A 26,268-nucleotide genomic window follows, 5' to 3' on the forward strand; every position below is an offset into this window, starting at 1 on the left:
GCAACTTAAGTGAGGTCAGCAGGATTCGTCCCCAGTGACCTCCTGTCTGAGTAGATCTTTACCAGCTCTGGTCTTGGTGGAGTTCTGCTGACTTTGCTACATTTATGAGATACAAACGTAAGCATTTGGAAAAGATGAGGCATAGATCAAAGTTCATAGTTGGGAGGGCTTTTGGAGATCCTCTTGACCAATTTTCTTTTCACTGGGAAGTCATGGAGAAGAACTTGCCTGTAGGCCGTGCCTTGAACAAAGGGAGATGATTTTTAGTTTTTCAGATTCCAGGACTGCTGCAAGTGAATTAGGTATGGTTTCAGGCAAAGGAAGTTTGTCCTACGGGCTTTATATAAAATGGTGGACTGGGTGTATTTAGCAGGGTGGGGATAGGGAATGGGTTCTGGAAAGGTTTGCTCCTTTATCTAGCATGTCAGGGTGCCAGTTAGGCCTCAGTCCAGGTTAAACCAGATCTGGTTTTCAATGTCCTTGTTCTTCCTGAGATTTCTGGGTGAATGAAAGAATACTGGTCACACATGTAAGTGTTCTTTGTTTTACTAGAAGATTTAGGCAGCAATCTCTAGTCTCCTCTTCCTCTCAACTTGTGCCTCGGTAGACCTCAGACTGCTGGGACAAAGTGTCACCTTTCCCCTCTGTCCCAACTTCACCTCCTGATTTCCTCTTTTTGTAATCAGCTGTGTTAAGATAGAGTTCACATAACATGAAATTCAACTATTTAAAGTACATGATCCAGTGGTTTTTATTATGTTCACAGAGTTGTGCAACCATCACACAGTCGATTTTAAAATATTTTCATCGCCCCCCTCCAAAAATCCTGTAACCTCCAGTTGCCATCTCCCAATCATCCAGTCTCCTCAGCCTTAGGCAAGCTCTAAGCTACTTTCCATCTGTAGATTTACCTATTATGGACATTTCATATAAATGTCAACCTGTGGCCTCTTGTGAATGGCTTTTGTTCATGTAACATGTTTTTAAACTTTATGCATGTTGTAGTATGTATCAGTACTTCATTCCTTTTTAGGCCCCCAAAATATTCTATTATGTGGATATACCACATTTTGTTTACCCGTTCACCAGTTAATGGACGTTTGGATTATTTCCACATTTTTGGCTATCATGAATAATGCTGCTATGAAGTTTTTGTGTGGCCATATGTTTTCATCTCTCAGGTATATGTTTAAAAGTGGAATTGCTGTGTCATATAACTCTGTTTAACATTTTGAGGAATTGCCAAACTCTTTTCCAAAGTGGTTGCACCATTTTACTTTCCCATCAGCAATGTATGACGATTCCAATTTCTCCACATCCTCCGCAACACTTGTTATTGTCTGTCTTTTTGATTAAAGCCATCCTAGTGAGTGCGAAGTGGCACCTCATTATGGTTTTGATTTGCCTTTCTCTAATAACTGGATGTTGAGCAATTTTTCATGTGCTTATTGGGCCTTTGTCTGTTTTCTTTGGAAAGATTTATGTCTATTCAGATCTTCTGCCCTATTTTTAATTGGGTTATTTATCTTTTTATATTGAGTTGAAGAAATTTTTTAAAAATACATTCTAGATTTGGGTTATATATATGATTTCTAAATACTATTTTCTCTCATTCTGTGCATTGTCTTTTCACTTTTTTGATGGTATCATTTGCAGCACAAAAGTTTTAAATCTTGATGAAGTCTAATATATCTATTTTTTCTTTTGTGGCTTGTGCTTTTGGTATTGTGTCTAAGAAGTCTTTGCCTAATCTAAGGTCACAGATATTTACTCCCGTGTTTTCTTCTAAGAGTTTTATAGCTTTAGAGCTTACAGTGAGGTCTGTGATCCATTTTGAGTTAATTTTTGTGTGTGGCGTAAGGAAGGGTTATGATTTCTTTCTCTTGTATGTGGATATCCAGTTGTCCTGACCGCATTTGTTGAAGATTTTTCCCATTGAATTGCCTTGGCACTCTTGTTGAAAATCAATTGACTGTGAATGGTGGATTTATTTTTGGACTCCCAATTCTGTTGCATGAAACTATATGTGAATCCTTATGCCAGTACCGCACTGTCTTGCTAACTGCAGCTTTGTAGTCTTGTATTCTAATGGGAAAGTTAGGGCAGGAATGGGCAGTCCAGACTTTTTCTTTCCTTGGTCTGACCAGTTATTGGATTCTGTAGATCCCTCTTCACGCTTCCAGCCACACTTTATTTCTCCTTGTTCATCTTGTTGGTTACAGTAGGAGATGATATCCAAGCAGTCCTGAGAAATCCCAGCTGTTGGGCCCTTTAGTTTTCCCTTCCCCATGTCAGCTAATTGCATTCTGACTCAGTAGCTTGGCTCTGACAGGTTTCCCCAGATGTATAGAATTAAACATTTGGGTTGTGACGAGATGCTCTGGTTTTTGAAACTCGAATTGGTTAAGTTCAGCGTACTGTGCTGTTAAAAGAGTAAAAGATCTTTCTGAACAGCTACACCAGCAAGCAAGCGATTCCGGCGGCTAGCTCTCCCAGGTGGGCTGTGACATAGTCTTCGAAGCCGGACCGTATCCTCCCTGGGCCTTCCTTTCCTTGCAGGTTTTGCAGCACTGTTCCGTGAGCATCTGATTTGCTGATCCGTGTTTCCCCGAAAATAAGACCTAACCAGAAAATAAGTCCTGGCATGATTTTTCAGGATGACATCCCCTGAACATAAGCCCTGATGCATCTTTTGGAGCAAAAATTAATATAAGACCCAGTCTTATTTTCGGGGAAACACAGTATTGGCATCGTTGTAGTAGTGGAGAAATGGAAGGCGAGAGATCTGCCAGGAGAGGTGGAATTCTAGACAAGGCTACTTGCCATCACTTCAGGTTACTGAACCAAAAAATAAAAGGCCCATCTGACATGTGGACTTAACAGCAACCCTCCTGTAATTGTTGCCATCCCTTTCGGTTAGGAATTGTGTGCAGCACAAGCTCATGGTCAGATGACAGTGCCTAAAGCCTGCTTGATGAGCTCTATCATAATTCAAGCAAATTTTAATTTCCCTTTCTGTATTGGACATTGAAAAAAAAATCTATACCCAGACGCTGTCCTTCATCAAGAGCTTCTATTAAGGGGCCCTGCACATGCTGAGGGGTCAGGGGAGTGAGCTCACCAGAAGGCAGTGGTTATAAGAACAGGTTCTGGATTCAGTCCGCCGGAATGCTTTTCCTCCTAAGTGTACACGGACACGTTCCTTAATCTACCTAACTCTCAGTGTCTTTGTCTTTAAAATGGTGATAAGAATAGAACCCACCTCTTAGAGTTGTTAAAAGGTTGAAATCCCATGTCAGGGATTTAACCCATGTGAGGGTTGACATCTATAAAGAGCCAGATTAGGAAATCCGTTAGGCTTTGCGACACCACAGGCCCTGTGGTCTTGGCCACCACGCTTCACTCTGCTGTTACAGCATCAAAGCAGCCCATGAATGGGTGTGGCGGGGTTCCAGTAACACTGTATTTTGAATAGCAGGTCGTGGGCTGGACTTGGCCTGCAGGCTTCAGTGTGCCGACCCCTGGCTTATCATGGTTCCTGGCACGTCGTGGGTTTTTAATAAATGTCAGCCATCCTCAAAGCTGGGGGCTACCCCCTTGACACTGGTGCCCATGTTTTTAACAGAATGTCGAGGCCCTGGCCAGTCGGAACAACACTTCCGAGGAAACCCAGATGGGGGCTGAAATGCGCGTGAAGGCTCTGCAAGAGGAGAATGAGAAGCTGCAGAGAACGCTTGGAGAGCTGGAGCAGAGTGTCACTCGGCTTCAGAGGCAGGTTGCTGACACGAAAGGCGATGAAGCTAAAGCAAAGGAAACCCTCAAGAAGTACGAGGTGAGGCTTGCTGGGCCCCACGCCCAGCTTTGGCAGCTGCTGACCCTTCTTTTCTGTGTGAGAGGTTTCAGAAGTGGGAAGGGATTTATTATCATATTTTAGTAGGAAATGTCAAAGCAATAGTGAATATGTCCTCCCTGGGAACCATTCCTTTTGTTCCTCTGCAAGTGGTATGAATGGGAGATGAGCTTTTAAAGAGACTTGGGAACAGGGCTGATGATATCAGGGTAGGAAACACATGTGTAAGCATAGGAATCCCCACTTACCCAGACATCAGACACACTCAACTTTTGGTCACTGAGCAGAGGTCTCCACATACCTGAAAGCCATCAGGCCCATTCTCATTTATGACTGTTTATTCTTTTGTAACACATAGTTGACAGTTTTTGAAGTCACATATGTTTTAGCAAACCAGTTCTGTGGTTTGCCTGGTCTCTAGAAGTGGGAGGCTGTTTGCAAGAGATAGGTACTGATAGCTGTGAGAAATGGCAGCTGACAATAAAAGAGGGGACAAAAGAAACGTAAAGAGAGATGTGTGCCAACAGAGGTTCCCCTTATGGTCATCCATCAGAATCACCTTTTCCAGAACTCCGTGTGCCTGAGCCCATTCAGTACCTGCTGTTTCTGAAGCTCCAGGGGTGAGGCTGGAAATTTGTATTTTCAAAACCCCATCCCAGGTGATTTAGATGCTCACGCCTGGCTAAGTCCAGAGCTGCAGACAGGCACACATATCCAAGAACATGGCTGATGTGTGCCACGTGGGCCCATGATAGGCTCACCGTGACTACTGCTGGCTTTGTCTGTGGGTGTCTCCTTTGTTTCTTTCATACCACCGAGTCACCTTCCTAGGCACAGCATGCCTCTGAGTGGATGCTGACCCCTGATTTCATTGTAGGAGGAAACTCGGCAATTAGAGGAGGCCCTTGTATGTGCAAGGAAGGAAGAAAAAGAAGCCACATCAGCCAGAACGGCCTTGGAGAGTGAGCTAGAAGACGCTCAGGTAAACACTGAGGGCTGTCATCTTTATCCCTCACACAGGAAGCCCGAGAAGCATAACTGGGGGGACATATACAGATTGCCACTGAGCCTCTCCTTCCAGGTAGCGCCTTCATAATAATAACAACCACGCTGACTTCAAACTGTTCATCTAGGCCAGTGGTTCTTAACTGGGAGACATTTGGCAATGTCGCGAGACATTTTTGGTTGTCACAACAGGGGAGATGCGACTGTCATCTAGTGGGTAAAGGCCTGGGATGTTGCTGAACGTCCTACGAAGCACAGGATAGAGCCCACAGCAGTGAATTAGCTGGCCTCAAATGTCAATGGTACCAGGTTGAGAAATCCTCGTCTGGACATTAAAGGGATGACAGCTTTCCACAGATAAAACATGAATTGTGTGAGAAGGTTGGCAGGGTTGGTCCTCAAGGCAGTGTGGAGTCCAGCCGAAGCCAATTTCCTTTCTCCTTTGGGCAAATATACTCCAGAGAGTGCAATCCTTCAAGATGACTTTTCAAAAGAGCAAGAGGAAGTCATTCCTTGAAACGAGATAGCTATCTCTAGTCAAAATCAGTAGATTCTTAGAAAATTAGATTTTCTCATTTGAAGGTTTGAAAGCTTGTTTGAAGTGCATTCTGAAAAAAAAACGTCTGCCCTGAAATTCTACATTGACTTTGCACCATGACCTCTGCATGATTCGGGTATGTCCTTCCTTCTACCTGCTCTCGGGTTTTAAAGAACCAGCACCAAGCATCCCTCAGGCGAGTTTCTGACGAGGTGAAAGTCAGTGTGTTTGAGCAGTTGTTTAAGAAGAGGTTGTTCAAGTTTCCCATTAGGACCTTGAGGGCAGGTGGGGGAGGGGCAATGAAAAGCGGTAAGAGATGACAAGCAGTCAGGATTCAGATTCATAAAGGCTTCCTCTCCTCAGAGGTAGAGGAGAGGAGCCTGTGTGTACTGGGATTCACTCAGGTCACCCATACTCAGGGGCTTTCACCCCCCAGTCAGCGGACTCCACCTTCTCTCTGGCTTTGGATGGAGACCTTGTTTTTGCACACAGTAAAGCCTTGTTTTTTCCTAAGTTTAGTGTCTGACTGTCCTGGCTTTGGATTTTCTTCTCTCTCCCTTTCCGTCTCTCCTTCCTTCCCCGCCCCGCCTTCCCTGCCTCCTTCCCTTCCTCTTTTCCTTCTTTCAGTCTACATTTTTGTTCCAAACTCTTGTTCGGTTGATTTTATGGGGATGGCAATTTCACTGTGCTGCTGTTTAAGGCTTGTGATGGCTACACCCCTGCCACCAAAGTGTGAGGTTGAAAACTGGAAGCTAGTCGGGGACAGAAGGAGAGGGAAAACGTTTGTACCCTGCAGGGACAAAACTCTGCACCTTCATGTCACGTCCTCACTGGGGGCAGCTATTATAGGTCAAACAGGAAAGTTTCACACATAAGGAAGTAGTTCACCAGCTGTGAGTCAGGCTCATAGTTAATTCAGGGGAGAGAACAGATGATGGCCTCGAGGCCTAAAGATCTTAATGTAATCCCCGCATCCACCCCCCCCTCCCCTCCACCTCCGGATCTCTGTCCTTGGAAATTATCCCTCACGTTACTTTTGTTTGGGCCTGTTTTCCCAGCAGTGTTGAGATGGTGAGAATGCTTCCTGCTGTGTGTGGCCATGCTAACCACTGCAACACCATCTGGCAGGAATTTAGAAAGGGCCCAACAATCTCTCCATCGTTATCTGAATTATCTGGTCTCAAAAGCAGTGCCGTGAAAAATGCGCTGTAACCCTAAAATACTTTATGTTCTCTAAAATCTGGAACCAGACAGTCAGCTCCTTTCGTTCGATGCCTCTTTCTGCATGCCTCTCCTCCCAAAGCCAGAGACTGAAAGGGAGCTTAACCCTGAGAGGAAGTGGAAAGGGCAACTGGTTTTCGTTTTCGTTTTCCACACAAGCATTTTACATTTCAAAAATCTTTGTGCCTGTAGCAATCTGTTGTATCTTCATGTATGATAAATACATTTCTTTCCATAGTAGCTGAAGACCATGTGATTTATTATGTACTCGTATGGCTCAGTCAGAAAGTGGCAAAGGGTCCTAAAGATAATTAGTTTTGGTTCACTCGACCCCGAGCGTTTGGTTTAGGATTGTAGATGGACTTGAACTGCATTCAAGGAAGAAACATCTATGATTCCCTTGAGAAATGGCTTCTGCAGATGGGGATGTGAAGAAACCTTTTCCGGAGAAGCCACAGTTCTTTCTTTCAGGGAGCGATACTGGTGTATATATTCTGTATGCCCTCCCCTCCCCTCCTACTGGACTTCTGTGTGTTGGGACAACAGAATTAACAAGCCCCAATGCTTTCACTGGTACAATCCACGGTTATTTTGTGGCGAGGGCTCTGAGAAGACCAGCTTCTTTCTGATCAATCCTCTCATTCCTTAAGTCCATAGGCTCACCTGCCCTGGGTTATTGTAAGTGTGGGTGAATCGGGGCCTTCCTCAGTCATGTAGTGAAAGACTCTGCATCCATTGGCGCAGATAGTGGTCCCCAAGCTCAAGGGCACTCACTCTACATTCACCAACTTTGTGTTTTGGATTTTCCAACTTGATCATTTCTCCCCCAATTTTTGTCCCAGTATTAGTCAGTGGGCTTGCATTGCTGGCCTTGGAAATAAAGTCACTGTAGCTACAGGGCATTTCACACCTAACCCCTAAATGCCAAATTGCCAGTTTGCTTCTTTTCACGTGAATGTGGGACATGTTTTCTCCGCAATGACTTATTGAAGGAATTTCTTGAATAACTGAAGAAGAAGCAGATCATCATGCTAAACAGCATTTCTAAACTTGAGAGTATATCAGAATTATTTGGGTATCTTTCAAGTGCCAATTTGCAGGCCTCACTCTTAAGAAAAATTGTGGCTTTCATCAGAAAGGGGTGGAATCTGCATTTTAAGTAAGGAGTATTCCACCCTTGTTTGGTATTTCTGATATAAGAAGTCTTTGGACCACTTTTGGTGGTAGGTATTCATTTTCATCCACTGAGTTTTTAGCATATGCCTAACAGGGAACCTGGGCTATGGGACACACCCAGACAGAAAAAATAAATAAATCTGTGTTTCCCCGAAAATAAGACCTAGCCGGACCATCAGCTCTAATGCATCTTTTGGAGCAAAAATTAATATAAGACCCGGTCTTATTTTACTATAAGACTGGGTAATATAATATGATATAATATAATATAATATAATGTAATGTAATATAATATGCTATAACCAGGTCTTATATTAATTTTTGCTCCAAAAGGCACATTACAGCCGATGTCTGGCTAGGTCTTATTTTCGGGGAAAGACAGTATTCCTCGCCTTTATGATCTTACTACCCTGCAAAAGAGGCAAGCATGCAAGAAATATTTTAAAAATAATTCAGCTTAGCTATTCTTCTAGGCCAATGTGTGTGTGTTGAGGGGTGGTGTTGGCTAGGCCCCAGACCCAGAGGGGGTGGGTCTATGGTGTGTCCAGTGGCAAAGCAGAGCAGGGCCAGGCTGGGAGCCCTGCCTGTGCCAAGGGTCAAGCTGAAATGCACACACCATAGAGAAGTTGAATGGAGCCAGGGCTGGCTTGTCTGCTGGCTCGGGGCCCCTGGGATTGGGATCCAGGAGGAAGAAAAAGAGAGGCTGGGAGACTTGTAGGGGCACAGGTTGAGTTGGCTCCTGAAGTTTCTACAGGAAGCCATTGGTTGCCCTCTGTATGTGTACTGTTGTTTTTCAAAAATTTATATTTTGAGATCTGTATTTCTGAGAGTTTTCTCCCACACAGTGGAACTATCCAGCGCTTACCTTACTTTGTGTGCTCCCCTTTGCCCCAACACCACTACATCAACCACAAACAAATCCCCGGCACTGGCCTGTCTCTGGTGTATGCCCAGCTGTACGGTGGTGGGAAGCACTCCTGCTAATTGTCCCACACCGAACTTCTGATGACCTTCCTTTTACCACCTTCTGTTTCCCACCTGCTTCTGTTGACCTTGGTTCTCCACAGCAATTAACTTGAGCGGCTGAGCTGGGTCAGCTGGTTCTCTGAGTGCAGCCACCCTGTCAGAGCAGTCAGAGCAGTCAGAGTGGAGGGGCAGGAAGGCTTTTTGGCCCCAGTTCTTGTGGTTGGCTGTTTGTATGCCCTGCAAACCAAGAATACCTGAAGTAATTTGGGAGTGTTTTTAAGATGTTGAGTAACTGCACGTGACAGCAGCTTGTCAGCTGTAAAGCACTGTGCCAGCGTAAACCATTGTCCTTACCCAGCCTCTACGGGAGCACAGACTGAGTGGGTCTGGGTCCTAAGCAAGACCTGTATAACCCACATTCAGCCCTCAACAGCTGATAACATTTTCTAGATATTCCAGCCCATGTTTGGGTCCTGCTGACCCATTCTGAGCTGGACCCCTTCTTGATATCCTTGCACCAGTGGTCTTAACACTCAGCCCTTTAAAGACACCACTAGAATCTTCCTAAGGTAGTTTAGCATACTGTTTTAGAATTGCATGTTTTTTTACATTAAGGATGTCAGTCTTCGTGAGATGAGAGCTCCAGGGGAACCCAGGGAAAATATTGCACCCAAGGTAGTTGTGTATTATAGTAAGTACTAGTATTTGGTGCTGATCCACTACATAACCACTCACATACACTTTTTCTTTAGCATCTTCTGCTCAAGTTTATCAACCCATGGATTGCCCAAGTCCTTTCCCTCATGTTTGATCCCAACCCATGGATTCTGTTGGTTACAATTCCCTGTATCCTATGGAACAGTGTTCTCTGACCTTATAGATTCATTTTTAGCTATTTTCATAGTAAGAATCATCAGCATAGCAGAGCAGATTTTAGAATATTAGGTGCAATGCTGTAAGTCACACGATGTAAATTGCTACATAGGTTCAGGATGATCTCATGTATAAGTTGACCTCAAGTTCTAAGTACTGTGTTTCCCTGAAAATAAGACCTACCCCGAAAATAAGCCCCAGTTAAGAATGTCAGCCAGATGGACGCCTTTACTACCATGTTTCCCTGAAAATAAGACCTAGCCCGACAATCAGCTCTAATGCGTCTTTTGGATCAAAAATTAATATGAGACCCAGTCTTGTGTTATATTTTATAAGACCGGGTCTTATATTAATTTTTGATCCAAAAGACGCATTAGAGTTGATTGTCCGGCTAGGTCTTATTTTCAGGGAAACACGGTACTTTGTGACAATGTTCCAAAATAAGATGACATGACTGTATTTGAATAAATGTAGATTGTTGTACATGAAAAAATAAGACATCCCCTGAAAATACGCCCTAACGTGTCTTTTGGAGCAAAAATTAATATCAGACCTCGTCTTACTTTTGGAGAAATACGGAATGAACAATCAGGTTTTACACTACCCTGAATTTCTACCCCCAGCAGCCTTGGCCATTTTCTGTATTTCTGTAATAAACCCTTTGTCTACCCCTGTAAGTTTTTGGCTAAGTCAACTTTGCAATTTGGTCCCTGAATTTCAGAAGGAAACAATGTCCTTATATCTCTGTGATGGCTTTATTTTCATCCTTTTCCTTGTCACCAGTGTAACAGGTCTGATTGCTTTGTGGTGTGGTTGTGAAACTCCCTCTGCTGCCTGTTTCTGTGGCTGGCCTGGTAGGTAGATGACAGCACTGTTCTTTCCCTGCCATCTGCAGAGAAATCTTACTTGGGCCACTCAGGAACAGAAGCAGTTGTCTGAGAAGCTGAAAGATGAGACCGAACAGAAGGAGCAGTTAAGGAGACTGAAGAATGAAATGGAGAATGAGCGATGGCACCTTGACAAGACCATTGAGAAACTGCAGAAGGAGGTGAGGGAGGAGGAGGAACGGAGGGAGCCGGAGTGGGGGAGGGAGCACAAGGAGGAGAGCAGGTGGAGCAAACACCTGGGTTGGGACCGAGCCCCCTCTGAGGGCCTGATGGAAACCTGGAAACCGAGCCCCCTCTGAGGGCCTGATGGAAACTTGATGGAAACTGAGGAAACCTGTAGTTATGTCTAAGCACAAATGTGTCAGGGATTTACAGATCCCCTGGAGCAGTTCTTTGGGCTTGTTGGGAATCCCAGATACAGAGAAACCTGTCTAGAATAAGCCAATACCCTCTGGATTCTGGGCCCAGCTGCTTTCACCAGTTACCTGAAGAAGCGTGGCATGGAAGTGCAGACTTAGCAAGTGGAACCTGAATCAGAACCTCTGCATTTAAAATGTATCATCTGCATTTGCACTCAGCTTTCTTGTCCAGGAGGGTGATTTCATATCCCAGTGGTTGCTGCCCCTCTGCTCATCTCTGGCCTAAAACACCCAGAAGGGGAAAGATTCAAAGCTGATGGGCATCTCACATTCTAGAAGTTGACACGAGGGTGTGCCGTTTTCTGACACCTGCTATGTGCCAGTCATTTGACTAGCTATTCTATATTTAACTAGAATTCTCTCTCTGCCTGTGTATTGTTTTCATTCTGAAAACAACCCTGCAAGGTACATATTATGATTTCAATATTTCCAGCGAGGACACCACTGAATCCCAGAGAAGTAAGTACATGCCCCATGTCCTGGTATGTGGCCGAGCAAGGATACCAGCTATATGACTTTGTATTTAGCTCCAGAGGATGTGCTTGTTCACTCTTCCATACTGCTTCCCAGTGAGAAGTGACTAGACCCAGACAGCTCACGACCAGGCACTTTGCAAAGTCTTTGGGGAGGAGAAGAAAGGGGAGGAGTGTGTTCGGTGTTTAGATGGGATCCAAACTTAGCTCCCTAGGCCCAGATGGAGCATCACAGGGTGGGCTCACACCAGTGTCATTTCTTCCAGATGGCGGACATTGTCGAGGCATCCCGCACATCAACACTGGAACTCCAGAACCAGCTGGATGCGTACAAGGAGAAAAATCGCAGGGAGCTCGCAGAAATGCAAAGGCAGTTGAAGGAGAAAACGCTAGAGGCAGAGAAGTCCCGTCTGACTGCCAAGAAAATGCAGGAGGAGGTAATGTCTGGCCAGATCCATTCTGGTTCCCCCCTTACTCAAAGTATCCTTCCAGACTGCTGTGCAAATCTCCTAGGAGAGACTTGGGATAGATTCTTAAGGCAGTGTTTGTGTTTGATTCCTCAGTCTTAGCGCTCAGGATGGTCACACGGGACAAATGGTATTCTAAGATATGGAGGACCCAGGGACTCTAAGGTGAAATTGATAAAACTTTAACTTGACCATTTTCTTGATTAATCCAAGATTTTCTGCCTAAAAAGTTTAGCTGCCATTTATGGAACTCCATTGTTATGCCCATCTGTGTCCAAATGATTGTTATGTATTAATTTAATCCTAGACCCGGGATTATAGTAACCTTGTTTTTCGTTGTTGTTGTTTTTTTGGGGTTTTTTTTTTTGCCATTCAATCAGAAAATATAGACTTTTATTGGAATGGGAGTGGTGGACAAGCGTTTCAGACAACAATAATGGAGACAAAAAGAAATCTTCAAGAATTTTTGAATACTGAAATTATTAAAACATATTCTTGGTTTTATATTGAGGAATAATAGAGCAAAGTAACCCAAATGTTAGCTCCCCTCAGTCTTGACTTGTAAAGAATTCAGAAGAATAAAGGGAATGGTTTTGATTATTTTAATGGAAAGCTGAGGCTCTAAAATGCAAGTACAGTGGATGCTGATGTCTAGCTATGCTTCTTGCCAGCTGGTTGACCTTGAACACATCACCCCAATTTTCTGAGCATCTGTTTCACCTTTTAAAAAATATACAAAATAATAATGATTTAATAATGAGGTAACATGTGGGACTATATAGCAGAGGGTCTGTATATTCTGGACACTAATGTTAGTTTCGTTTTTTTTTAAATTCCAAGTTTACTTTTTTTCATAAGCAGCGTCAAGTACACTAAGTTTCCACAGGAAAACACGTTTTTCTTTAAAAAAACAAACTTTTAATATCTTTGATGATCAAAGAAAAGTCGTCCATGAGTCAGTGTTGAACTGTGTGAAAGAACAATGAATACTTATTACAGACTTCTAGAACACTTCTGAAAGGACCCTGATAACAGATCCCCTCTGGTTCAGTCATATGATACAGGACTCCAAGTGAAAACTGAAATTAGCCTATTAATATCAAAGTTTTCTTGGCATTAAAAAATCATTTCGTTTCTACAGCAAATGGGGGTGGGGGATTCAGGTATTTGCCAGGACACCAGCGAACACCTGGTGTGCTGTTTTGATCTTAGAGAATCTTAGTTTCAGAGTGAGCCCTGCAAAGAGTTTCCTGTTGCTTTTTGTCTGACCGTTATTCTGCTAGAATCTTCAGATTGGAAGGGACCTTAGAGATCTTCTAAGGAAAGGAAACCGAGGTCCAGAGAGATTAGTTAAAGCCAGGTGGAGACCATTGTTATTTATAAAAGAGCAGTAATTCAAAAAAAGACTATCTTATGATGAAAACAAAGATGGCTCTCCCTAGATTTTCTCAGTGGCAGAGCCCTATGAGACAGTTTCCATTTAAATGATACCTCATTATTTCAAAAGGGACACCTCATTATTTGAAAAGGAAATGACAATAACTCTCCTCAATCAAGTTGCTGGTCATAAAGTTGTTTAAAACAAAAGTGAATTGAGGGGCGGCCGGTTAGCTCAGTTGGTTAGAGCGCGATTCTCATAACACCAGGGTTGGCAGTTCTATCCCCACGTGGGCCAGTGTGAGGTGCTCTCTCCACAACTGGATTGAAACAACTACTTGAGTTGGAGCTGATGGGTCCTGGAAACACACACTTAAAATAAATAAAAAGTTAAAAAATAAAAAAGGGAATGGATAAGCCAAGGTCACTCTGGATCCTTGAAAAACTCTTGCTTACCAATGTTCACTGTCTCCCATCCTGAGTTTTGGTTGAGATGAGGTGAACTCTGGGTAAGAGAAGCTGTAGAGGTCCATTCTAAGTGCTGCTGTACTCACCTTCTTTGCTTTGAGAGAAATAGACATTTTTATTAATACCGTGTTTCCCTGAAAATAAGACCTAGCCCGACCATCAGCTCTAATGCATCTTTTGGAGCAAAAATTAATGTAAGACCTGGTATTATATTATATTAGACCTAGTTTTATATTATACTAAAATAAGACCGGGTCTTATGTTAATTTTTGCTCCAAAAGACGCGTTAGAGCTGATGGTCCGGCTAGGTCTTATTTTCAGGGAAACATAGTACCTAATTTCCCCTTTGGTGTGGAGCTAGGGAAGTTCTGATGCAGATAATCCTTAGAGAATTAAAACTTAGAGTTCACTGTTGTTCAGTTTATTTTCTAAATCCTACTTAACAAAGGGCAGTTTTAATTATGTAAAGTCAGCACTAGTAGGTTCATATGTCACTTGCTTACTTGTGATTCCAGACACTATGCATTTATTCTCTTGTACATACTCATATACTTATCAAGTACTCTTAGTAGGCCAGAGCCCTTGACAGATGTTTAAGGGACATCCTGGGTGTTGGACCGTTGGAATATTCTGGGCAATGGGATGCAGGGCCGAGCTGGGCATCGGGAAGGATACCAACAGGGAAATGTGGGCTGTACATTTACCTGTCAGTCTTTCTGACCCTCAGACCTATCCGTGTGCTTTTCGGGTATCATCGCATTTGATTCTCATACAGTTCTATAAGGTAGGTTTTGTAATTATCCAGTATGGCAAATTAGGAAACTGAGGCATGGAAAGTTTTGTTTTTTTAAGACTTTCTTTGGAGAGATTTTGACTGCACTGGAGTAGAGTGCACCCTCTGTATCTAAAGAACTTCTCATCACTTTTTATCCTTGGTACAATATTTACTTTGTGCTTTCACTCACAGTTTTCATTTCACAGTTGTGCTTTCATTCAGTTGCCACCAAAACCACACTAGGGTTTTTATCGGGAGAGGTCTTATTCAAGGCTTGCTGTTCTCATAGATATGTCAGGTGTTCCCATAAGCCTCTAAGAGGGGAACACATTTCTGAAAGTTTTCCCACTGGTCTTCTTAAACTAGCCTAACCTATTGGGTCCCCTCAAAAAGACTATTTCGGGGGCTTCTCCAACTCTTCTGTGAAAATCACCCCCAAAAGATGGTTTTCTTTAATGCAGTTTGTCATTTGCTGTCACACACTACTGCCTGAAGGAAATAATTCCCTTGGTGTAATGTATTCCTAAGAGTGTGTTTTTCAACCATCTCCAGGAGGGTAAGAAGTTGAGAACAAAACAGACATCCTTGGGTTTCACTGAATTGGTCCACATAGATGTTTCAGGAATACCTACTGTGTTTAGAGGTGACTAGTTCCTTCAGGGAGATTCCAGAGAAGTGAAAAACAGACCATCCCCTTGTGAATCAAGCTCTTTTGTCGCAGTCTTCAAAGCTGTTAGTTCAGTGCCACCTTGTGGATGAAAAGAACAGTCAGCTATGACTGCTGACACATGATTTTCTTTTAGAGAGCACTGGTTTTCACTGAACGTGCGTTTTTATATTATTAAATTTCGTGCCTGCAGGTTGTTTTGGGGTGGTTAGTTTTTATTTTCCCCTAACTTTAAATATCTGTTGAGATGACCCTGACACAGGTGAGTAATCAATTATATCTGGGAAGCACTTATCCAGTTCCGTGACTTTCAAGGGTTTTTGATCATGACCTAAGGTAAGAAATATCTCCTGCATCGCAACCCAGTGATACCTACATCCCTACAAATATAGAAATAGTTAGTACAAAAGTTTCATAAAACATTATTTGCTTGTACTCTACTCTGAGTATTTTTTCTGTTATATTTAATTTTAAAATGTTGGTCAACATCTATTATGTTACATAACCCAATGGGTTGTTACTTGTAGCCGAAAATGCCCCTCTTCTTATAGAAGAGGAGACTGAGGCCCAGAGAGAGGTGGCACTTGCTGAGGTCCTCTGATCTCTAATACACTGTGGGTCCCCCTGGTCCCCCTTGGGGTCCGCCTGTGCACTGTCTGTCAAGATCTCTGTGCTGCTGATGTGTCCCAGCTAAGCACCCCAACCCCTCTCTGTTCTAGATGCACCTGATGGAGGAAGAGTTACGGGACTACCAGAGAGCTCAGGATGAAGCGCTCACGAAGAGGCAGCTTCTGGAGCAGACGCTCAAGGACCTGGAGTATGAGCTGGAGGCCAAGAGTCATCTCAAAGATGACCGCAGCAGACTTGTCAAGCAGATGGAGGTCTGTGGGCCAGGGCCTGTGGAGAGCAAGTATGGGATGTGAGGGAAGCAGCCTCTCTGTCCCACCTCAGCCTCTGGGAAGCCTTTGGTTTTGATTCTCTCAAACAGCCACACGTTGGTTAGTAAGGTCATTCCTTGATTTGAGGATGGTGCTGCTAGTTCATAGACTCCTAGGACATCGGAGCCAGAAGGAATGATGGAAATATAGCCCAGGGTCCTCGTTATCTTGAAGAGGGAATAGAACAGAGTCCCAAAGAAGTTAAGTGCTTTTATCTATGGGCACATAGATAGTTCATTTTCTGTTTTCTGCTCTAAGTCGTGCTTCCAACTACAAAGGAGATAAGACTGCTGCAGATCTAGAAAGAGACTGAGCTGTGCCTTGAACCCAAACTACCTAATTGCTATGGGCACCCAATACTGATTTACCTCACCACATGCTCCATTCTTGTGTCTGGATTCTGGCCGGTTTCCTTATAGATAATCCAGCTTTGCCAAAACAAGCAGCAAACTATGGCTCGATTCATTTTTGGATCCGCAATATACATAAAGATCAAGACAATATATCAGAAAGTGCTCAGTGAAGTCACCAGCTGGGGGTGATCTGTTCACAAGTTCAAAACACAATGAACTAGAAAGACGTGAATCAAGTAATTGAATCTAATTAGGAACAGTCCACTAAAAACGACAGGAAGAACCTTAATGTCAGAACCTTAACTTACAGAAAAGAATAATTCTCAAGGACAAAACTAACCCCAAACCAGAAACATCCCTGATCTCCCCACATCCCAGTGGAATTTAGAGAGGGAGAGACACCTAAAAATCAGCCTCAGCCCTGTCGGAGAAGTTGAAATTGTCAAGGTTTTGATACAGTCAGAGAATGCTCAAGGCCAGCGAGCAATAGCTTGAATTTAAAATCAATGGAATTCCAGATTCAACTTTGCAAATAAATCGAAATAACTTCTAAAACCTCCAGGGTACTTAGTAGCAGTTTATGTCTAGGGAGTGATGTTTCAACCATTATTAGATGGTCCCTTTTTAGAGGCTAGAATAATCTGGTTACAGTATTACTGTTCTTTTACATATTTTGTATATTTTGCTAATGTCCTGGTTCTGATCTCATTAGGGGAGGTCATTTTAAGGCAAGCTGAATTCAACCCAGTTAACTTGGAAGTAATTATTCTAGGGCACAAACAATTTGGTTAAAAGCAAGCTAAAGCCTCCTGAGGCAGCGGCGTAAGAGCCTTGGGTGTAATGACCCTTGGCCTGGCCCCCTCAATGCTCCTGCTAGGGTCTGTACAGTACGTATTGTAGGCAGGAGGAGAACCCTGCGAAGAGGTGCTTTGAGTTAAACATCGGATTGTCAGGTCACCTCCTTTTAGAATATTCTGACTAAAAAGAACCTTTCCTTTTGCTAACTCATAGTCTAGAAGCAGTGGCATAGCTAAGCTTCATTTGTTCCTCTGTCATATTCTAGCTATTTTTCCATTAATTACAAAATGAATAGTTCTCAAGGCCCGACCCCTGTGAAGCACACGGAGTGGGGTGGGGGTAGTGTTTTCTCCCCTGATTGGCAGCTGGCAGGACTGTCTTGTGAGTAATAGCTTGCCTGTTCCTTCACTAGCATTTAAATTAATTCTCAGGACTCCAGAGGGCTCTCAACAATGGGCATTTTCTGTAAGCTCAGAAACTCAGGTGACCGTCTTATGCAAATGCGGCTCTTGCTGATCCTTGGTGCTTTCTGGCTAGAATGAAACTGACCTTGGAGGAGTCAGGAACCAGTAAACAAATTAAGAAGTTTGATGCAGGACCCAGCTCTCTGTTCTGAGTTGGGCTTTGGGACTTTTGGCTCCTGGGAGAGAACTTTTTAGGTTCCGTATAGATTTCGGTCAGTAACAGGGAAGGCATTCACAGACATTTAGTTGTTTACGTGAGTTCTGTGGCTTTTCTTTTTGGCACTTACCTAGGCATCCATAACTTGCCAGTCAACTTTGACAATGGCAGACAATATTTATGTACAGATGCTGCAAACTCACAATGCTGATTGCTTTCTTGTATGTGTGGCTCGGAGTTAACCCAGACATATGACAAATTGGCTGGTGACAGTGGAAACGCATGCACAAACCCTACAGCCCCCCAGTTCTGGGTGGGGTGTTTTGTATTAGAGCCTCTTTTCATACACAAAGCACATTGCAATGCTTTTCTCTTCACACTCAATGATGTTACATCAGGAGCCATCGAGGAAGATAGATATTACTCTTCTTTTGTGATGGTTGGTTTAGCAGAGTGGGCCGACACTGTCTTTATGTTATCCTTATGTGGATTTGGGGCTGCATAGTGCTAAGTGTCTGAGATTCCTTAGAAGAAAGAGGCAGGTGCAAAAGGCTGTTACAGACCTGACTCATGCAAGACTCTTGGAAACACTGAGCATGAGGGAGGCAAAACATTGTCCCACGCTTGGAGTACTTAGAAAAATGTGCCGTGGGCAATATCTCAGTTCCCCCAGGTAACTTAGATACTGGTTAGGCTAAGATAGTTCTTTGTAAAGTTATTGATTCACAAGGGGAAGAAAAGACTTGAGGGAAACATGCTAAAATATCTTCAGTGCTTCTGTTAGGGGTAATATTTTTCTCCTTTTACGTTTTTCCTAAATGCGCAGTCACATTTTGCATTATAAAAGCAGTAAGACCCAGTTTTTAAACTATCTTCTTTGGGCAGCGTGAGAAATAGGTACATCCTTGCCCCAACCCTGATGATACTCAGCTCTGATGTACCCGGGGGGTTGCCTTTCACAGGGCAGTGCTTGCTCCTACCCCCCTGGTCGGTGCAAGCTCAGTCGGCTGTGTTTGTGACTTCTTTTTTAGGACAAGCTGTCTCAACTGGAAATGGAACTGGAAGAAGAAAGAAACAACTCGGATTTGCTGTCTGAGCGTATCAGTCGGAGCAGGGAACAGGTACTGTGCTGTCGTGGGATGGCGAGTGGGTTATCCTGTATGAAAAGGGAAATGTGAGAGGTTAGACCTGAGAATTCAGCTGGAGGAGGGAAGAAAGTTCAAGCCCTTATGGAAATGATGGAAGATTGCATCGTCTTCACCACAGTAAGCTACTAGGAGGGAAGGGTAATATATGACATCAGGCGTAAAGTGGAAGTTTCCAGAGTGGTTATGGATAACAATCTATTAGCCGTAATAGGCACAGTTGGTTTAGAGCTGAGGCTCTAAGAATCATTAGTGTAGCAAGCAGTCGCATGACACTTGGTAGCTAGCACTATTTAGTGCAATGGGAAGTGAATGATATGATGCAGCCTTTTACTTTGAGAACTTTACAAGCTAATTAGCGATACATAAACCTATGAGGCATTCACAATACAATAACAGTACCTTCCAACTGAATGCTTCTGGCAGTTTTGAAAGGCGTTTCGCTTACATTTGATTCTTACAGCAATCTTGCGGGGGTGGGGGTGGGGTACAGCCGGGAACAGTTCTTGCTGTCCTCACCTGTGGCTCATGGAACTAATGTCCCAAACTACATTAGTATAATCTCCAGGTTTTTAGATTTTGTTTCCATTTTTTAATTAAGGAAAAGTTCAAAGTGGCTAAGTCATATCCTGGGGCTGGGGTATCACATCACTAGAAATTGGTGGACTATGAGCTGGTTGCTCCCCAACTGCGTGCTCAAACCACCTGAGAGATAAAATACGGAAACATGATGGGGCAAAGATTCAGAACACTCAGTGGCGGTTCGGGAGAGAACTGATAGTCACTAATCTCAGCCTTTCATGTACATGACACCTGTGGAAGCCTGTAGAAACCTGATGGGATGTGTTATACTTTTAGTGACAACTTACTCAGCTGTATGCCTAGCTCCCGAAAATGGTGCCAGGGAAACTGTACATAGACATTTAGAAAACGCTTCACCTCTTGATTTGCGTTGGGCACTTTCTAAATGAAACAACGCGAACAAAACCTAAAAGCCTTGGATGATGCTGAGAAAAATTTAGGAAATTATCCTTTTAAAGGATTGATATTTAAAAATAACTCTGAATTACAAATTAATTTGGGCAAATCTTCCTTATCCAAAGAAGCACTTTCTTCTGGTCACTTTTCTGCTTTTTCGTATTCACCACCTTCCCCTCAACTCAGGTGGACCAAGATTAATGTGACCGGGGTGGGAGTGAGGACAGGAGACAGGGAGCCCTGGAGGAAGTCTGTTCTGGGGGACAGAGGACAGGAAAGGCATATGAGAGACCAGACATTCTGTGCTTTTCATGTTTTTGTTTTTTTCTCTTTCTCATTCTCAGTAAATGCTGGCCACATTACTTGTGAGTTCCCAGCTTTTCTAAGGTCTTTGTTTCCCATATGTGCTCAGGCTATTATTATTCAAACTGATGGATTCAGGGAATCCTAATAGAGAGACAAATTTTTCAAACATTTTTGGATGCTTGGATTTTTCCCCCCCAAATCTGGCTAATGTGAAGGAGAAGGATGGATTTGGATTTGATAAAATGATGTCTTCTTTTACAAAACAGGTGAGGACTATTTGTTTTCTCACCCAAATATGGTTTCACCTTATATAGGGGGTTTCTGATTGACTTAAGGTTGAAGGAAAAGTCAATTAAATAGTGGGAATTTTACTGGCTTTGTTCTGTTTAAATCCAGAGAATCATTTTTTCTCTTCTTCTTCCAAAACCTTGTTTTCGTTTATGACAATTGTCACCCATTACCGAGGACTCCCTAGGTGCTGGGTGCTGTGCCTGTGCCTGGCATGGGCTTTCAGGGGCTTGAGAAGCTAAGTGAAGGCCTAGGGTCATGCGGCCTGTAAGAGATGGAGCTGTGATTTGAGTCCAAAGCCTACTTCCTCTCACTAAGCTCCACCATCAGATTGTAAGAGTAAAGACGCACCGGTCCCATACATTTGGGGCCTCCACTCCCAAGTTTAAAATAATACCATGGTGTTTCTTAATATGGGTGAGAATGTATGTTCACTTGATTCTCTCCTGACTCTCCTCATGAGTCCAGGATTTTAGTTGCAAAAGAGAGGCCCAGCTTGGTGTGTTTTAAATGTGTCCGATGTCCTAGCTCATTGGGCACTGCTGTGTCATTGCTGGTGGCCGAGTGAACAGTTAACAGTGGAGCTGCACCTACATGGAGAGGTATTCTCGTGGCCATGGAACCCAGTGGAAAGACGATTCACCCACCCAGGCAGCTAGCAGGCAAGATGAAAAATACCAACTTGAGAGCTTCGAGTGGCTTCATACATAGTCTCTAGGGGCCAAAGCAGGCTGCTCTGTTGCGTCGGCAGCTGCAGGATAAATCCCAGTGGATAAGATCTCGGGCTTTGGCAGGCACTTGAAGGAACAGCCCCCCAGTGGCCAGCTTACACCTGTTCCTCAGTCAGCACCAGGCAGACGCAAGTACCAGCACACGGGACCCGGAAATAGGGCTCCTGGTACTCAGGGCATGAAAGATCAAAATGGGGTTTCTTTCTCTCTCTCTCTCTCTCTCTGTTTTAATTAAAATGTACTAAGAGGCAGTCTCAGAACTGCCTCTCATTGTTTTGGCTGTTCAAAACCCAGTGTGTACCCCTTGGTTAATAATAATTTTCTTGTGGCTGAGTATCATTTTTAATACCAGCCAGGCGTGTAGGCTCACCGTGATAAACACAGGTGATGGGGTTAAATATTGTTATTAGCAATCATAAATATCTCTGGCTTTTCATTAACCCAGAAGGCAGCTGCTTCTAATCCTGAGAGCTGGCTCAGGCCAGGGGTGCCTCTGACAGACAACCCATTGGAATCTGATATTGTTATTTCTGATCAGAATGCTCGGGGCTTAGCATTCTTTCAGTCCAGCTGTGATAAACTGTTGCCTTCAGCTCCTGTTCTGTTTTTAATTCAACTGGAAAGTTTTTGTTCGGTCTACTTAATATAGCTGAAGAGTAAACAGCACGTAAAGTGCTAAGCTCATATAAAGAAATGTTTTCCCAGCCTCAGATTTACTTCCCTGGTCCAAAGGAGGCGGCAGGCCAAGCCAGAGGCTCTTTTTTACTTGCCAGTGTGGGCTCAGGATAAGAAGGATCCGACCTGCGATAGTCCCAAGTCCCTAGGCCAGTCCTGGGGACCATTGTATTAAGCACAGCTAAAGCCTTGCTGGTTCACGGTAAAGCCCACCCGTGGGACCATTATCCACAACACCACGTGATATTCCTTGTACAAGTCTCCACCTGGCAGATTTATTTTAGAATTTAGTGTCAGGCTCTTCTTATTGAAGAATTGAAGGAAGCCTATCATGTTTGCCAAAAATCTTGGTTTCCAAAAGACTCAAGAAAAAGGGACTGCCTGGTTACAGCAACTGTTAGGTTTTATGGTCACACGTGTTCCTTCCTGTTCTTCACTCTGATTTATTTTATACTTCCGTTTTAATAGCCATCTTTGAAGGGATGAGGTAGGGTAGAAATACTGTTTGTTTGTTTTTTTCTTTGGAGAGTCATTATTTGCCTGGGGGTCTCCAGGGAGGTCTTGAACCTGCAGCGGCCTCTGGATGCTGCTTCCTGGGGGCTCCTTGTGGGGGGTCATTTCCTTGTGGGATAGATTTTCTAGTCAAGGGTCCTGAGAGAGCAAGACTTTGGTGTGGCTGCTTCTCTAAGTCATAGGGTTTGTCCTGAATCCCAGCCTGGGCTCAGTGCTGCCTGACTGCCTGGAGGTCCTCGAAGCCCCCTCTGTGGACACATTTTCCTTCTGGGCTCCGAAGTCCTCGCCAGAACTACCCCTCCTTGTAGCATCTGCCCATAACTGAGAGCTCTGGTCCTTCAGCTTTGCTGAGAGGGAGAAAAGGAGCATGATTTTCAGCCAGAAAGCCTGGGTTAGAATCCCAAAGCTGCTTCCACGGTTCCTGAACCTTCCACCTGGAAAGTGGGGGTGATCACGTCTGCCTCGGAGAGTGCCCAGCAGGATTAATGGGTTCCTACGTGGGTACTCGCAGTCGCTGAGCAGTCGCTGAGTGCTTGTTGCTAGGGCCTCTTGAGTTTTGGTACTTCCCTCCTCGGTCCTCAGGCTGGAGCACAGCTGCAGGAGTCACCACCTGAACCCCCCAAAACAGCTGCTGCACAGCTGCAACAGATCCTTGCCTCTGCTCTGTGGGCCTTTTATTGTCTTTTGGCCTCACATTCCACAGCAACTAAATTTCTAAATTTCTTTCTCTTTTTATAAGCTTCCAGTTCTTTCTTATCCCTTCACTTTTGGGAAAATAGTCTCCCCCCGTTCCTTCTCCTCCCTTCGCCTCCTCCCTTCCTCTCCCCTCCCCTCTTCCGTCTCCTGTCTCCATGCTACAGAAACCTGCCTCTATCTAAGCCCTGAGTTGTGCTTTCTCTCCTAGGTTCAGAGAAGGTTCTCCCCCACTCTCACGCTGATGATAGCAGTGTAGGGCCTGGAACCCGTCGCTCCCTCACTGGACAGTCTTTCTGTCCCTTCCCTTATTATCACAGTCCATCATCTGTAACTTCTCCCTCTTCCACGAATCTCACCCTCACCTGCTAACAGGTACATGACATCTCTCTTGCCAACCCCTCTGCGACCTCTCTAGCTCTCCAGTTGTAGCTATCGTCTTGTCACCTGTGGAGTTCTAGAGGACAGGTGTCTCCCTCCACTTCCATAACCTGCTTCTGCTCAGTCTCTGCAGCCTGGTTCCCTCTCTGCCGAGCCTTCCAGAGCGAACTAATTGTCCAGCTCAGGTGCTTCATTTACAGTCCTTCTGCCTGACCTTACTCAGTACTTGCCCTTCTCAGCTTTGGGGACAGGTCAGTGTCCTGGTTTTCTCTATGCCTCCCCTAAAGTGGAGGAGGTAGGCAGGGCACAGCTCTCGATTCCGCTCGTTCTTTGTTTCTCCTTGGTGGACTCATGTGTCCTGTGGCTTCAGGTGGCATCACCCGGTCTCCCCACTTGTGTCTGCATCTCTCCTGGAGCTTAAGGGTAGATGGGGATAGTAACAGTACCTTCCTCATCGAATCGTGGTGAGGATTAAATGAAGAACACGATGAAACTGCGGAACACTTCCCTTAGCACGTGCAGTACAGGTGTTCGCCGTTGTCATATTATAATGGGCCTTGTGTGACGGCTCCCTGTCTGCGTCTCCAGCTGGTCTCTTAACCTGTCCCCTTATTCCCCACATGTCCAGTTCAGTCCTTTGAATTCTTCCAGCACTCCTTTCCTCTTTCTTACCTAAAGCTACCGTCCCGCTCCCTCCCCTTTCTCGACCCTGCCTGATGCTGACCTCTCAGTTAGGTCCCAGCTCAGGGTCGCTTTCTCTGGGGAATGTTCCTGGCGCTTAGTCTGGGCTGTGACCACTGCTGTGTACCCTGCCCCAGCACTGTCCTTCCCTGTTGTAGTAACAGGGAACCACCTGTCCGGGACGTGTTCATAGCCCATGAGGCTATGAGGGTGGCACTTTGTCAGTTTTTTTGTCACAGTGACCCAGGGCTAATAGTATAGCCTGAACAAATGGACGAAACCACCCCATCATTCTAGGCACCCCCCGCCCGCCCCCCAGCGTGCAAGCGTGTGTGTTTAGAAACACACTCACTCTTACCTTGACAGAGTGGGTCTTTTCTGGGACACTCCTAAATGTCTAGACTTGTGGGATGGCTACGCTAGCCTGAGGATGGAGGCAGGGGCCTGTGGCTTCCTCAAAAGGGGAGCTACACAGCGCCTCCAAAGGTGGGCGAGACACCAAATGTGCTTTCACTGTGTCATAGGCTAGCTTCAAGGGCCCTTACAGGTTGTCTCTTTCACGTTCCTTGTTTTTGACATGAGGACTCTGCCTCCCAGAGATGAGATGACCAAGGTCACACACAAGTATACGCAGAGCCAGGAAGGGAAGCTGGACCACGGCTGCTTGTCTGTGTAATTACTTCCCATCACAGTGAAAGTTTAACCGTGTCCTCAGTGAAGTCCCGGCTCTGCCCAGGGAGCGTGAACAGAACACTTTCCCCTGGGAGGCATGCCATGGTCCCGTGGCCCAGCCGTGCTGACGCCGTCCATGCGCGGTGTCATCGGCTGGCCGTGCTCGGAGTGGGGCTGTGAGCCTGCATTCGTTACCCATGGACTCTGCGCTCATACGGCAGTTACAGGCGGGAGGGCTCTGGGGCCAGAGTGGGAGGGGGCCGCGGGCAGTTTACTTTGCTCTGCCCACTGACCCTTTGCATGGCTGGCATTTTTTTCCCTGCTGCACACAAGAATGCCCTAAGGGGACTGACTGCCTCCCCGGGTCTTGGTTTTTACGTGACAGCTGCATTTGAACCCTAGGGCTGTTTGAAGCCTTTTCAGAGTTGGTCTAGAGAGAGCAGGTGGTGTGGGGGCCGTGAGCAGCAGGTTCGTATGAGTTCTTGTCCTGCTCCCCTCAGTTATGAACTTACCTGCCCTGAGCCTCAGTGTCCTCTGCTGTGCACTTCTGAGCCCCCCAGGATTTAGAAGCCTGCCAGGCAGAAATGCAAAAATATAAGCATCGTCGTTGTTGTTATTGTTGTTATTATTTGGACCATACAGGTCCCTGCTCCTGTGGGCAGAGTCCCAGCCCCCCCGACCCCCTGTGGGATCTGAGGCTGCCATGTCTGAGCCCTGCTCATCACGTCTCATTCCTTCCCACCCTCTGTCACCCACTCTGGGCCAGCCACTCGGTGCTGCTTGTCATTCCCTGCACACACTGTGGTAGGACAGGGGGAGATGGGAGCAGAGACAGGACTGGCCCAGCCGGGCTTGCTGTCCTGGCATGGAAGGGGTGAGCTTATCTTTTACTCTTTCGAGTGCTTGTATAGGTGGTGAAAATCCAGGTAGAGGCTAGGCCATGTGAGGCTGTTAAAATGATCTAGGGGCTCCTGTGTGTACGCCCCTTACCCAGGTTGGACCTCATCCTTAAGAAAAAAGAAGCAATTTTATTTTCCTGACTCACCTTCTTAGTTCTCCTGCCTCCTCTGGACAGTGCTGGGAACAGGGTCTGGGGTCTCCGCCTGATGCTCACTTCACTGCAGCCGAGACCGCCCTGGGGATGGAAAACAGAGATGCGGAAGGGTGGGCGATGGCATTTCTTTCCGGACGCTGCTTGGCTAGGCCCATTTCCTATTAATATAGAAGTCCTCAGTAACGTTGAGCCTTGGCCGGGTCACCTGGGGCTGCACAGTGTTCTTGCTGACTTCTGTTTCTGGCATAAGAAGGGAGAAATCTAGCAGCATCTGAGATA

General features: G+C 45.0%; 1 protein-coding gene across 2 annotated transcripts in view; it reads left to right on the forward strand.

Annotated features, from left to right (window-relative positions):
* CGNL1 (cingulin like 1) overlaps nucleotides 1-26,268 on the forward strand; it is a 143,525-nt gene that overhangs the window by 109,508 nt on the left and 7,749 nt on the right. For both annotated transcript variants that reach the window (XM_081050448.1, XM_081050447.1), the window contains 6 exons: nucleotides 3,626-3,832; nucleotides 4,728-4,832; nucleotides 10,525-10,677; nucleotides 11,675-11,845; nucleotides 15,882-16,043; nucleotides 18,904-18,993. In XM_081050448.1, coding sequence (XP_080906574.1) covers nucleotides 3,626-3,832; nucleotides 4,728-4,832; nucleotides 10,525-10,677; nucleotides 11,675-11,845; nucleotides 15,882-16,043; nucleotides 18,904-18,993 — 888 coding nt within the window. The remainder of the gene's footprint in view (nucleotides 1-3,625; nucleotides 3,833-4,727; nucleotides 4,833-10,524; nucleotides 10,678-11,674; nucleotides 11,846-15,881; nucleotides 16,044-18,903; nucleotides 18,994-26,268) is intronic.

This window comes from Rhinolophus hipposideros (assembly GCF_964194185.1).
Source record: "Rhinolophus hipposideros genome assembly, chromosome: 5".
NCBI lineage: Eukaryota > Metazoa > Chordata > Mammalia > Chiroptera > Rhinolophidae > Rhinolophus > Rhinolophus hipposideros.